A 12,562-nucleotide genomic window follows, 5' to 3' on the forward strand; every position below is an offset into this window, starting at 1 on the left:
ATCCAATCTGACCCGCTAAAAACAGATGGATGGGGATTTGTTCCCCTTCCATCTAGTGGATCGGATGGTGTAAACGGACAGTAGGTCCATTTATGTCTGTCTGTGTCTGCTCTGCATAAGCAAAGCAGACACAGACCAGCCATCCACCTTCTCAGTGGGGACCAGTAGACAGATCCCTCTCTGAGCAAGCATACACCTAGTGTAGCCTGCATGTGGAAGGGGCCTTAGACTTAAAGAATGCAAAATATTTTGAAAACATGTTTCTTTATCGTACATCACGGGACACAGAGCACCATAGTAAGCACTATGTGGGTATATAGGCACCTTCAGGTGATGGACACTGGTATACCCAATACAGGAAGTTCACTCCTTATATAACCCATCCTCCTACCAAGAGTACCTCAGTTTTTTTGCCAGTGTCTAAGATGGGCTTTTATACGTTGCTTCTCGGTCAGCTCAGTGTCCAGCTAAAACGGCATGTGTGTGTAATCTCAGCAGCCAGGAGAGATTCCTAAATCTTGAACAAGGTTTGCAACATGTTCTTCTGCCCCCTGGGGGAACTAAGGGGCTGGGAGGAACAACAGCAGTTTGTACTCCCCCCTTCGGGGAGTGCAGTGGCTTCCCTATCTGTATATTTATTCTCCACAGTAGCCATAAAGTGAAGCACCTCCCCGGCCTCCCTTTCCATCCCCTCTTACGGATCTGCGCTGCCAGACCCAAATGCTGTGGACTGCTGTTAATTTTAAACAAAAGGGGGGCGGGTTAATGAGTGAGAGGGCGTTGCTTAGGCGCGGTGCTGTGAACAGTACGTAGTGTCCACGAGGAGCACACAGCGCAGGCACACAAGAAGAGCTCACATCTGAGACATTTAAAACATAATATTTCTCAAGCAGGAGATCTCTACATTGAATGCAACTGGAGAGATGGTGGTCTGACACACAGGAGCACTGGGGGTATGTAAGGAAAAGATGCATACAGGCATTTCCAGTACAGGAAAAAATACATTTTGCTCATCACCAATCAGAACTTTATGGCGGCAAGCCGGGGTAAGTCTTTGGAACCAATTGGTGGTGCAGCTGCTTCTCACATCTCAGCCCCTGTATATGTCACTGAACATGCATTTTCCTCTGCCTTGCTGGGCCTAGAAGGAAGATTAGTGGCTTTAATCGCATCCTCCATCCAAAAGACCCTTCACCAAGGGAACAGTGGGTAGAGGATGAGGTGTTACTCTCAGACGACAAGACAAGCCCATTACTCCTCTGCAGAGGAAACAGTGGATGAACCCTTTTCAGCCATCTGGAAAATTGTTGGTGCAATCTCTTACAGAGATGGTTCGTTCCACTTTCAAGCTATCCCTAACGGAGTCAGCTGAAACCTCCATTTCTTCTTTGGATTTCTTAAAACCCTCGCAGCCTTTGCATGTTTCCTGTCCATGCATTATTGGAACAGCTTATTTTTGCTGAATGGGATCTCCCGGATAAACATTTTCTCCCTCCAAAGAGATTCTCAGTTCTCTATCCCATGGAGGAGAAATTCACCAAAAGATGGAATGTACCAGCAGTTGATGCTGCAATTTCCAGTGTGAGAATGCATAAATGCTTAAGGATCCAACAGATAAAAGGTTAGAATTCCTATTAAAATCCTCTTTTTCTTTGGCAGGTGTGGTTACTCAGCCTGCAGTCACTGCAATAGGCATCTGTCAATCCCTAAAGGACCAGTTTAGACAGGCCCTTAAAGAGGTTTCTGTACAACAAGCCCAGGATTTGGCCAAACTACCAAGAGCTTTATGTTTTGCCATAGACGCCATTAAAGATTCTATTCACCAGGTGTCCCGCCGTGCGCTTGTGCTAGTACACATGCGTAGGATCCTGTGGCTAAAAAAATTGGTCAGCCAAAGCACCATGCAAGAAGCTCCTGATTGGGTTTCCTTTTCATGGGGATCGGCTATTTGGGGATGATTTGGACAAATACATCCAAATAATTTCTAGTGGGAAAAGTACTCTCTTGCCAGTCAAAAGAAAGAATAAACACCCTTCATTTAAGCGGACTCTTTCTCCTGCACCAGGGGCATCTGCCTCTAGGCAGTGGCGATGGCCTCCACCATCAGGCTCTAGAGGAAAGCCTCAGGGTCAGGCCCAGGCACAAAAGAAGTCCTGGGGCCGGAAACCTGCAAACAGAATTCTAAAGCCTCGTTATGAAGGGTTGCCCCCCCCCCCCCTCGCCATGGTGGGGGGAAGGCTTCTGCAATACTCAGAAGTCTGGCAAGAGGAAATTCAGATGGGTCATCTCCACGGTGTCTCTAGGGTACAAACTAGAATTTCGGGAGTTTTCACCGTCTTGTTTTCTGAGGTCAAACGTTCTCAAAGATCCAGTGAAAAGGCAATATCTGTTTCAGGCACTAGAACGATTACTGGCTCAGGAGGTGATCATACAAATCCCCACAGAAGAGCAAGGTTTTGGGTTTTATTCTCTTTACGGTACCAAAACCGAATGGAGATGTCAGACCCATTCTAGATCTAAAAAATCGAAACCAGTTGCTGAAGATCTGCTCCTTTCACATGGAGTCGATCAGGTCAGTGGTTTCTATCCTACAAGGAGCAAAACTTCTGGCATCTATCGACCTCAGGGATGCATATTTACATGCCCCTATATTTCCCACTCAGCAAAGGTTTCTGCGGTTCGAGATAGAACAGCAGCAATTTCAGTTTGTAGCCTTGCCCTTTGGGCTAGCTACAGCACCCCGGGTGTTTAGAAAAGTTCTGGCCCCCATCTCTAGCCAGATTAAGGGTATAGGGCATAACAGTCTTGGCGTACCTAGACGATCTATTGCTAATAGACCAGTCGGTGGCTCATTTGGAGCAGAGTGTGCACATTGTAACCAATTACCTAGAAAAGTCTAGGTTGGATTCTCAACCTAGAGAAGTCTTCCTTAAAACTGCTAAAAAGGCTGGACTACTTGGGTCTGATCGTAGACACAGCTCAGAAAAATGTGTTCTTGCCTCAGGCAAAAATCATCTCCATAAGAGAGCTGGTGCAGAGGGTCAGGTCAAAAGGCGATCCCTCCATTTGCCTTTGCATGAGGCTGTTAGGAAAGATGGTGGCTTCATTCTAAGCGGTTCCCTATGCCCCGTTCCATTTGAGACTGTTGCAAAACAGTATCCTGTCTGCTTGGAACAAAACGATTCAAGCTTTAGACTTGCCAATGTAGCTGTCCCTAAGGGTGTCTCAAAGCCTCAGTTGGTGGTTGCTAACCCAGAATATGCTGAAAGGAAAATCCTTCAGACCAGTTATCTGGAAGGTGGTAAATGCCAGCCTTTTTAGGCTGGGAAGCAGTGCTAGAAAAGACAACTGTCCAGGGACAGTGGTCAAAGACAGAAAGGACCCTGCCCATCAACATCCTAGAGATCTGGGCAGCAGGTCTGGCTCTAAAGGCCTGGACATTCAGGTTACGGGGTTGTCCTGTCAGGATCCAATCTGACAATGCCACAGCTGTGTCTTACATCAATCACCAAGGGGGCACCAGGAGTCTCGCAGCACAGAAGGAGGTGTACCATATCCTTGGGCAGAAAGGAATGTTCCGTGCCTATCAGCAGTTTTCATTCCGGGAGTAAAGAATTGGCAGGTTTACTTCTTGAGCCGCCAGCAGTTGCTCCAGGGCGAATGGTCTCTTCCCCCCAACATTTTTTGTGCTATTTGCCAGAAATCAGGGACTCCGGACGTAGATCTTCTGGCGCCCAGGTTCAACACGAAGTTGGTCAGCTTTGTGTCCAGGATGAGGGATCCACTCGCATGCGGAACAGATGCGTTGGTGCCCCCATGGGATCAGTTCTCACGGATTTATGCATTTCCTCCTATTCAGTTGCTGCCACTACTTTTTTGCAGGTTCAAGCTGGAAAGAAAGATGGTAATTCTGGTAGCCCAGAAGGTCCTGGTATGCAGAAATCGTAAAGATGACGGTAGAGGATCCATGGTCCCTTCCACTACAGCCTACTCTCACGGGGGCCGCTATTCCATCCTACCTTACAAACTCTAAATTTAACGGCTTGGTTATTGAAACCCACATTCTGAAGAAATGTGGGCTTTCCGGGTCAGTTATCTCTACCTTGATTGATGCAAGGAAGCCAGCTTCCAGAACTATATATTATAGAGTCTGGAGGGCTTATGTTTCCTGGTGGATTGGCACCCTCGGAGCTATATCATAGGCAGAATTCTTGCCTTTCTACAATAGGGGTAGAGATGAAGTTGGCCTTGAGTGCTATTAAGGGCTGAGTCTCAGCTTTATCAGTGTTATTTCAAAGACCGCTTGCTACACATTCTTTAGTCCAGGGTTTTATGCAAGGGGTGATGCAGATTAATCCGCCAATTATATCACCTTTGAACCCTTGGGAGTTAAACTTAGCTTTGTCAGTGTTACAAAAACAGCCATTTGAACCGATACAGCATATTCCCTTAGTCCTTCTGACAAGGAAGTTAGTGTTCTTGGTTGTTATATCCTCGGCAAGGAGGGTTTCGGAATCGGCTGCTCGCTCTTGTAAAGAGTCATACTTGATTTTTCACAAGGACAGAGTGGTGTTTCGCCCTCATCCAGGTTTTCTGCCAAAAGTGATCTCAGGTTTCCACCTGAAACAAGATATTGTCCTGCCATCATTTTTTCCAAAACCATGTTCCAGGGAAGAGAAGTCACTACATTGTCTTGATGTGGTGAGAGTGGTCAAAGTCTATTTAAAGATGACTGCTCAGATCTGGAAGACTGATGTCTTGTTTATACTGCCAGAAGGTCCTAAGAAAGGACAGGCAGTGTCAAAATCCACTGTTGCTAAGTGGATTCGGCAAGTTATAATTTAGACTTATGATTTAAGGGGTAAGATTCCACACTCTACCATGGCGGTTAGTGCTTCTTGGGCAGCGTGTCATCAGGCCTCCATGGCTCAGATCTGTTAGGCCGCAACTTGGTCTTCAGTAAATACATTCACCAAGCTCTATCAGGTGGATGTAAGAAGGCATGAGGATATTGCCTTTGGATGCAGTGTGCTGCAGGCAGCAGTATAGGTCCTCAAGTCTGGGGGTGCCCTACTGGTTGTCTCTCCCTCCCCTTAAATAGCATTGCTATGGGATGTCCCACATAGTGATTACTATGGTGCTCTGTGTCCTGTGATGTACAATAAAGAAAATAGGATTTTTATAACAGTTTACCTGTAAAATCCTTTTCTTAGAGTACATCACAGGACGCAGAGGTCCCTCCCCTTTTTTGGGGGTTTAGGTATATTGCTTTGCTACAAAAACTGGGGTACTCCTGGTAGGAGGATGGGTTATATAGGGAATGAACTTCCTGTATTGGGTATACCAGTGTCCATCACCTAAAGGGGCCTATATACCCACATAGTGATTACTATGGTGCTCTGTGTCCCGTGATGTACTCCAAGAAAAGGATTTTACAGGTAAGCTGTTATAAAAACCCTATTTTTTTCAGGTTCTGTATTTTGGTGCGTCTTCTTAATCTGTTTTCTGCATCTACAGATGATATAGCCAAGTTTATGACTGAAGTCAGTGCTTTACAGTACAGCATGAAACCTAATTATAAAAGACTGAAGGGAATCCTGCTGAATGCTCTTGAGTCTGCTGGAACCAGATTTGGCGCACCTCTGATTTTCTCTAGTCAGAGTTCCACCTTGAGAAGACCTATAGCTGATAAGACAAAGGTACTGTGTGTGTACAAAGTTCTCAAATTTTTTATCCACATCAAACTGTGTTTATACTCTTGCTGAGTTCAAATGATCTCACGGTAAAGGAAATCTATAGTAAGTTATTAGAGTATATATTTTGAGTTGTTACTGAAAAAAAATATATCTTGAAGTCATGTTTGTTGCGCTTTTCACATTTTTACTTGTTTGGTGTGTGATGTGTGCTAGAGGATATATCATCTAGCATTGATCCTATCTCTCACTCCTTGGGCTTGCTTTCTTCTTTTCAATGTTTTGTTGATGGGAAAAGCTGTTCTACCTAGAAGTTTTTTTTTTTTCAAATGAAAGTCTAGCAGGTACTAAGTACCAAAGAAACCATGCTCCATTGGGAAAAATATGCATGTTAGTCAAAGAGAACTTGTAAAGTGCCAGTGCAAAAATATTTCTTAAAGGAAATCTAATGCAGGTTAAGCCACATAAAGGCTATTTTGTGTTTAGTGAATTATAGTAGGATGTGAGCTCTAGGTTTTCCCTGATAAATGAGATACTGCATAATAGTGAGGTTTCTCTCCCTCTCTTTTCTATCTATCTTTATAATTATATATACACACCCCATATTACCAAACGTATTGGTACACCTGCCTTTATACGCACATGAAGTTTAATGGCATCCCAGTCTTAGTCTGTAGGGTTCAATATTGAGTTGGCCCACCCTTTGCAGCTATAACAGCTTCAACTCTTCTGGGAAAGTTGTCCACAAGGTTTAGGAGTGAGTCTATTGGAATGTTTGACAATTTTTCCAGAAGTGCATTTGCGAGGTCAGGCACTGATGTTGAGAGGGCCTGGTGCTCGCAGTCTCTGCTTTAATTCATCCAAAATGTGTTCTATCGGGTTGAAGTCAGGATTCTGTGCAGGCAAGTCAAGTTCCTCCACCCCAATCTCACTTATCCATATTCAGCTTTAGGGGAAGCTGTACATTATTCATGTAGACCAAATCAACAGGTTCGCTTTAATGCCAACCCCTGCAGCAGCTTACACTTGGTGGGGCAAAATGGAGCCCCAGATGGCAATAAATACCTCAAGGTTTTTTCCTTCATGCATTCTATACATGGAGATAAAAAACCCTTCTGTGTGAAGCAACTCCCCCTAATACTTACTTGAGCCCACTTTCAATCCAGCCATTGGCTCCCTCTGCTGTCAATCACAGGCAGTGAGCCAATCAGGAGACAGAGGGGGCCAGGGCTGAGTCATGGCTGGATCTGGGCTGCTATGTGCAAAACTATTACACAGAGCAAATAAGTATAAGATGTTTGTTTTGGTACGCTTGTGCTGTATGAGAATTACATGAGGAATCATGGGGCATGTAATCCTAAAGCAGATATTTAGGTGATAACTGCCTTAAAGTGGTAGTAAATCTCAGGAGACTAAAAAAAACCCTGCCCCCATGCAGGTTTAAGTCAGAGAGAGAGACTTCCCTATAGACAGAGCCATCAGCTGTGACGGCTCTCTCTGGCCCATTGCACTTTCATGTTAACCTGGTCTTCCTTCCGTCACTTCCCCGCAGCATGCGGAGCAGGCAATAAATGCATTCAGAGCTGCATATGCATGGCTCAGGTGGCATTACCTGCTGACAGACGGGGGGATTCATTTATGACAAAAGAGACCTCCAGGGTCTCTTCTGTTGAACAAACCATGTTTGTCAGCGGGTTTTTACATCAGACAGTTTACTACCACTTTAAGTTCACAATGCGCGCTCCTTAACCAAAAGTTCAAGGAAACAACATGAAGATAGTTTTAACATTGGTCAATATGTAAAGGGACAATGATGTTCAGAAGTACAGTAAAGGAGAAAAAAAAAAAGGTAAAGTTCAGCTAATGAAGTGGATCTATAGAAAAATATTTTAAACACTGAGGGTTTATTCTGCACCACAATCTGCAGTTTTTTTCTAGACCCTTACAAATCAGTTGGTAGCGGAGTGATAACGCATACAATAATCCTTGTGTTTGACTTCCGCATACAAACTTCTACAACAATTAAAATGTTGGTGTGCTTGGTAGAGCTGATCCATGCAATGAAATGTCTGGTGGATTCCCCCAAAAATATTTTTATATTGTAAAAATTAGAAATAAACCTAAAAAATAAAAAAATAAACACATTTGTTGATTGAATTGCATTTATTTGGCTCAAGCAAGAAAGGAAAACCTTTCAATGGAATTTTCATAAAGTTAACAAAGGGTAAAAACACACATCGCATACATAACAGAGCTGACAAATTGGCATTGGTTATAAATGAAAGTTTCATTACGACAATCTTTAAAGATATCCTACAATGAGAAGTTGAAAAGGAAAGCAAACTTTTCAATAAGTTATAATGGTCTCTGCTTGTAAAATCTTTTCTTTTTTCTTTAGCCAGTCTTTGTTTTTTTTTTGGCTAGGTCTTCATGTACATAAAGCGGCCGCTGTACCCTAAAGGCTGAGGGTCTAATACTGTAGTTATCGCTAATGGGCTTATTCAGTAAGTAGTGTAGAGAACAAAGGAGGGAATTTATCAAAACTGGAGCAGACAGAGGTATAGAAGCTGATTTGTTGCCATGCACAGCTGCTCCAGATACCGTCTGCTCCAGTTCTGATAAATTCCACTCAAAGTGTTTCAAAGTATTATAAGCGTAGCAACTGGTCACTCATAGCAGAGTAGTACAAGATGGATTCAGATTGGTTGCTTTAGGTACTGCACCTGGCACTGTTCTACTTGCACTGTTATGCAGAATAAAACCGAATAAATGTCAACTCTGCATCCAATATCTGTAATTAATATTCAGTATTACTGGATGGGGGACATTTATAACAGAGTAGATATAGCCCTACCGGCTCTCTGCTATATCCCGCTGTATTACTCCACACTGTTGTCTGCATTTTACAGACCTTTAATAAAATGCTAATTTTCATGTTGTGGCACTGTATATGGACAGGTTATCAGCCAAATGATAAAAGGGAGTAACTGTAACTTAGTTTGCTACACAGGTGCAAAACAGGGTCTGGGTGGCAAAGAGCATGCATACACCACAGAAAGATAGAAAATAGATTTTAAAATTTGCACAAACATAGACTCAGACTCTTCACAGAAATGTCTCTGTGGCTCACTCATGGGAATGCGTCTGCATAGCATTGTCTCTATAACAGAGTCTAGCTGAGAATTACTACTTCAGTAAAACAATTCAGAACACAAACAGCTACTTGTGGTTATCCTCCAGCATCTGTTTCGGTGAAATGCAAAAAAGGGCCGGTAACACAGATAAAGGGATCCAAGGCCTGAAGGACATGGGGGGCACGCTATGGCAACAGGAGTACTCTGGTAGCTATCACAATAGCTGGGTTTCCTGGAGAAGCTGGGTACTAACAGGCTTTTGTATGGCTGCCTACATGCCAATTCTGACAATAGAGGGCTACTCACCTTGGTGCAGATCACTTTCCCAGCAACCTGTTTCATGAAGTGTGGCCTCTCTAAGCAGTTAAATGAGGGAAGCAGAGATATTTGTCTTCCCTGGACGTGTCCAACAACCCGGGGCATTGTTGCAAAAGGATTTAAAAGCTTGCGCCTGCATCTGAGCATAGTAAATAAATGGGCACTCCACTACAAAGCCTGTGCTGTGCCACAGAGTTCTCCTTGCTTAACAGCAAAACCTGATTATGCAATAGATTTGCATAGAAAATTTGACAGGTTACATAAGTTTGTTCATCCTTAACACATTGTGCATGTTGCAATTTGACCTCACATGCTATGCAGACTTTTGGGAAAAGCTGAAAGCCAACTACATGAGCAGGAGATCAATATAAACCCACCGCTCCAAAGGTGTCAGTTGTTCTGGTGCAGGGCTCCGGTAAATTCACATGTCGCACACCAAAAACACTTAACTTGTGTATGACTAAGTACGCTGGAGTGAAATGTGTCATAGAGGGGCAGCTTGTAGGTGGGGCTCTGTGGCACATACTGTGAAATATTTCTAAAGCTGGCCATACATGGGTCAAATTCCATTTGAAATTTCTTTTGAAAATCATAAACTTAGAATTTTCATTTGCATTTCCCACCATTAGTGGGCTGCAGCAATGGCCAATTTTCATGCGGCCATCAAATTTGAGTGATCGGACATGTTGGAAATTTTAGAAAAATCAAATAATCTTCTAATCAATCATGGGAAAATCGGTTGGTCAAATTTCGAAATCTATGGTCACACCATCGGATTACAAAATTTCAGATTTTTTTAAAGAAAATTTGTTCGCAATTCGAACCGACGTATTCGCCTGCTTTAGAATAATGTCATTGGTGTGCAGCCCAGTTATTTGACACATGCCCAGGGGGATAACCATCTAACAGCATTTTGCTAGAATAATTTTTCTATTTTTTAAAGCGGAAGGCCCTAGAGAATAAATTGGGCTTTGTAATTATTCGTGTCACATTGTATTTGTGCATCCATTTTTCAAATGCAATTTTTGGGGGAAAAATACACTTTTTTGAATTTTAATGCAAAAAAAAACACAATCCATAACCCATCATTGCTTCAGGGTTACCATAGTGGAGACCAATCAAAGCCAATCCCAGCTTTCTTTGGGTGATTGACTAGCTGGTGGACGTGCCGGCTGGTAACTCAGGTCTCCCAGTGGGACCGAAGAGCCTGAGCAAGCTATGGAAGGTGCCGGGTGCTTGTAATAGCAATCAAGCGGCTAGACTGCTGGCTCTAAAAACAGAATCAGGTTGATGCCTGCAAATGCAGGCATCATCCCAGTACAACCACTTGAAGACCAATGACGTACCAGGTCGGTGGCTGGTCGTCAAGTGAATAAGCTCACTTGAAAATATGCATTTCGTGGAGTGTTGCCTGTCTGCTGGTCATCTCTTTCCTCAAGGTATTGGATTCCTTGCATGCCTTTTGGCTTCTCCTCTGCTCATTCCTTTAGTTTACTTTCTTCTGCTAAGAACTACATATCCCATGGTACCTTGCTGTCTGAAAGCAGTATTGATATGGTTTGTTATTCCTGTACTGACTGTGGCTCCTGAAACTCCTCCTCTTAGCACTTCTAGTTCAGAAGGTAGGCTCTGTGAAATATGTGACCCAACAGTGCTAACACACAGGGCATATTTCTTATGACACTGCACTTAAAGGAGAAGTCCAGCCTGAGCTTTTTAGGCTGGGCTTCTCCTAAGGGCCACAAGAGTGCAATTCGTTTTGCACTCCTGTGACCAGTTTTCAGCAGAGCGCGGTCTTAAGTCTGCTCTCTGCTGATGTCACTGCCATCAGTCGAGGCAGCTCATCATCCCAACTTCCCAAGTCTGGATCCGCCTTGATTGATGGCAGTCTCAGTGAGCCGCTGACATGGCCACTCCCCGCCCCTCCACAGCTCATCACGCCAATGAGCGTGGAGGTCAGAGCAGAAGAGATGCTGCCTTTACTTGGGGAGAAGTGAGAACCAAGCCATGGGCAATGTTCAGTGGCTCGGTTCTCAGTGCAGAGACACTGGGGGACATCTGCAACATTGGTTTGATGTTACAGTCACCTAGGTAAGTATGAATCTAGCGTAACCCATACTTCACTTTTAATGAAATGTGTAGAATTTTTCAAAAGGGAAGTTTTCAAACTTCAAAGTCATTCAGATTAATAGGGGTAGGCTATACATAATTGAAATGTGGAAATTAATATATGATTTGAATTTTTTTTTTAATACCTAATACACTGTAACCCTTTTACTGCCAGGTCCATATGCGGTACAAACCTACAGCACTGCTTTCAGCTGGTCAGGTCTGTATGCCGTACGGACCTGCATTCCTCCTCTGCTATAAGCTCGTGGTCACTTCAATGACCATAAACTTATAGCAGAATTGTTCAGCAGACTGTGCTGAACAAACCTACATGCAAAAATCATCATTTTTTGCTAGAAAATTACTCAGAACTCCCATACAATATTTATATATATTGTTTTTTAGCAGAGACCCTAGGGAATAAAATCGTGGTCCTTGAAGAAAAGCGAAACACTAAAGTTAACACAATTTTTTTTTTTTTTTTTTGTAAAAGTTTGTGAAAGATGATGTTACGCCTAGTAGATAGATACCCAATGTGTCAGGTTTTAAAATTGCGCACACTCATGGAATGGCACCAAACTTTGGTACTTAAAAATCTCTATATTCCTAGCGACGCTTTTAACTTTCTCAGGGGAGGTCTTGCGCTAGAATTATTTCTCTCGGTATAACTTTCATGGCGATGCCTCATATTTGTGGTTTGAATGCTGTGTACATATGCGGGTGCAACTTACGTATGCATTTGCTTCTGCTTGCGAGCAAGAGGTGATGGGGGAGCTTTACTTTTTTTATTTTACACTTTCTCTTTAAAAAAATAAAATAAAAAATGTGATCACTTTTATTCCTATTACAAGGAATGGAAACATCCCTTGTAATAGGAATAGGGCATGACAGGTCCTCTTTACAGAGAGATCTGGGGTCTATAAGTCCCCAGATCTCTCCTCTATGCTGAAAAGCTAGAGAACAAAAATAAATAAATCTATCTCAGTCATTCCTGCAAAAAAAAAAAAAAAAAAACTCAGTGTCATGATGTTGCTTCTGGCTTCTGAGGATTGCAGAGATGGCTGGGGACCATCTGGCCCACAGTCAGCTCCATAGTCAACCGCTGCCGCTGGCACGATCATTCTCTGGCCCACCGTTTGCATGGGCAAGCCGGGAGAAGCACAGCAGGCCAGTTGGGGAGACGTCCCCTCCCGCCACCTGTAAAAGTAATCAAGAGGCTAAATGGCCGGTATGATGGCTTAAATTTGGCAGGGAATCTCCAGCTGAAAAAAAAGCGGCAAGCATCATTCAGATATCTCCACTCAAATT

General features: G+C 43.3%; 1 protein-coding gene across 5 annotated transcripts in view; it reads left to right on the plus strand.

The window, feature by feature from the left end:
- Positions 1 to 12,562, plus strand: part of VRK2 (VRK serine/threonine kinase 2) — a 188,848-nt gene that overhangs the window by 153,615 nt on the left and 22,671 nt on the right. For all 5 annotated transcript variants that reach the window (XM_077486047.1, XM_077486051.1, XM_077486050.1 and 2 more), the window contains one exon: positions 5,518 to 5,699. In XM_077486047.1, coding sequence (XP_077342173.1) covers positions 5,518 to 5,699 — 182 coding nt within the window. The remainder of the gene's footprint in view (positions 1 to 5,517; positions 5,700 to 12,562) is intronic.

Source organism: Lithobates pipiens, unplaced genomic scaffold, assembly GCF_037356315.1.
Source record: "Lithobates pipiens isolate NorthernLeopardFrog02 unplaced genomic scaffold, aLitPip1_a1.2 Scaffold_18, whole genome shotgun sequence".
NCBI lineage: Eukaryota > Metazoa > Chordata > Amphibia > Anura > Ranidae > Lithobates > Lithobates pipiens.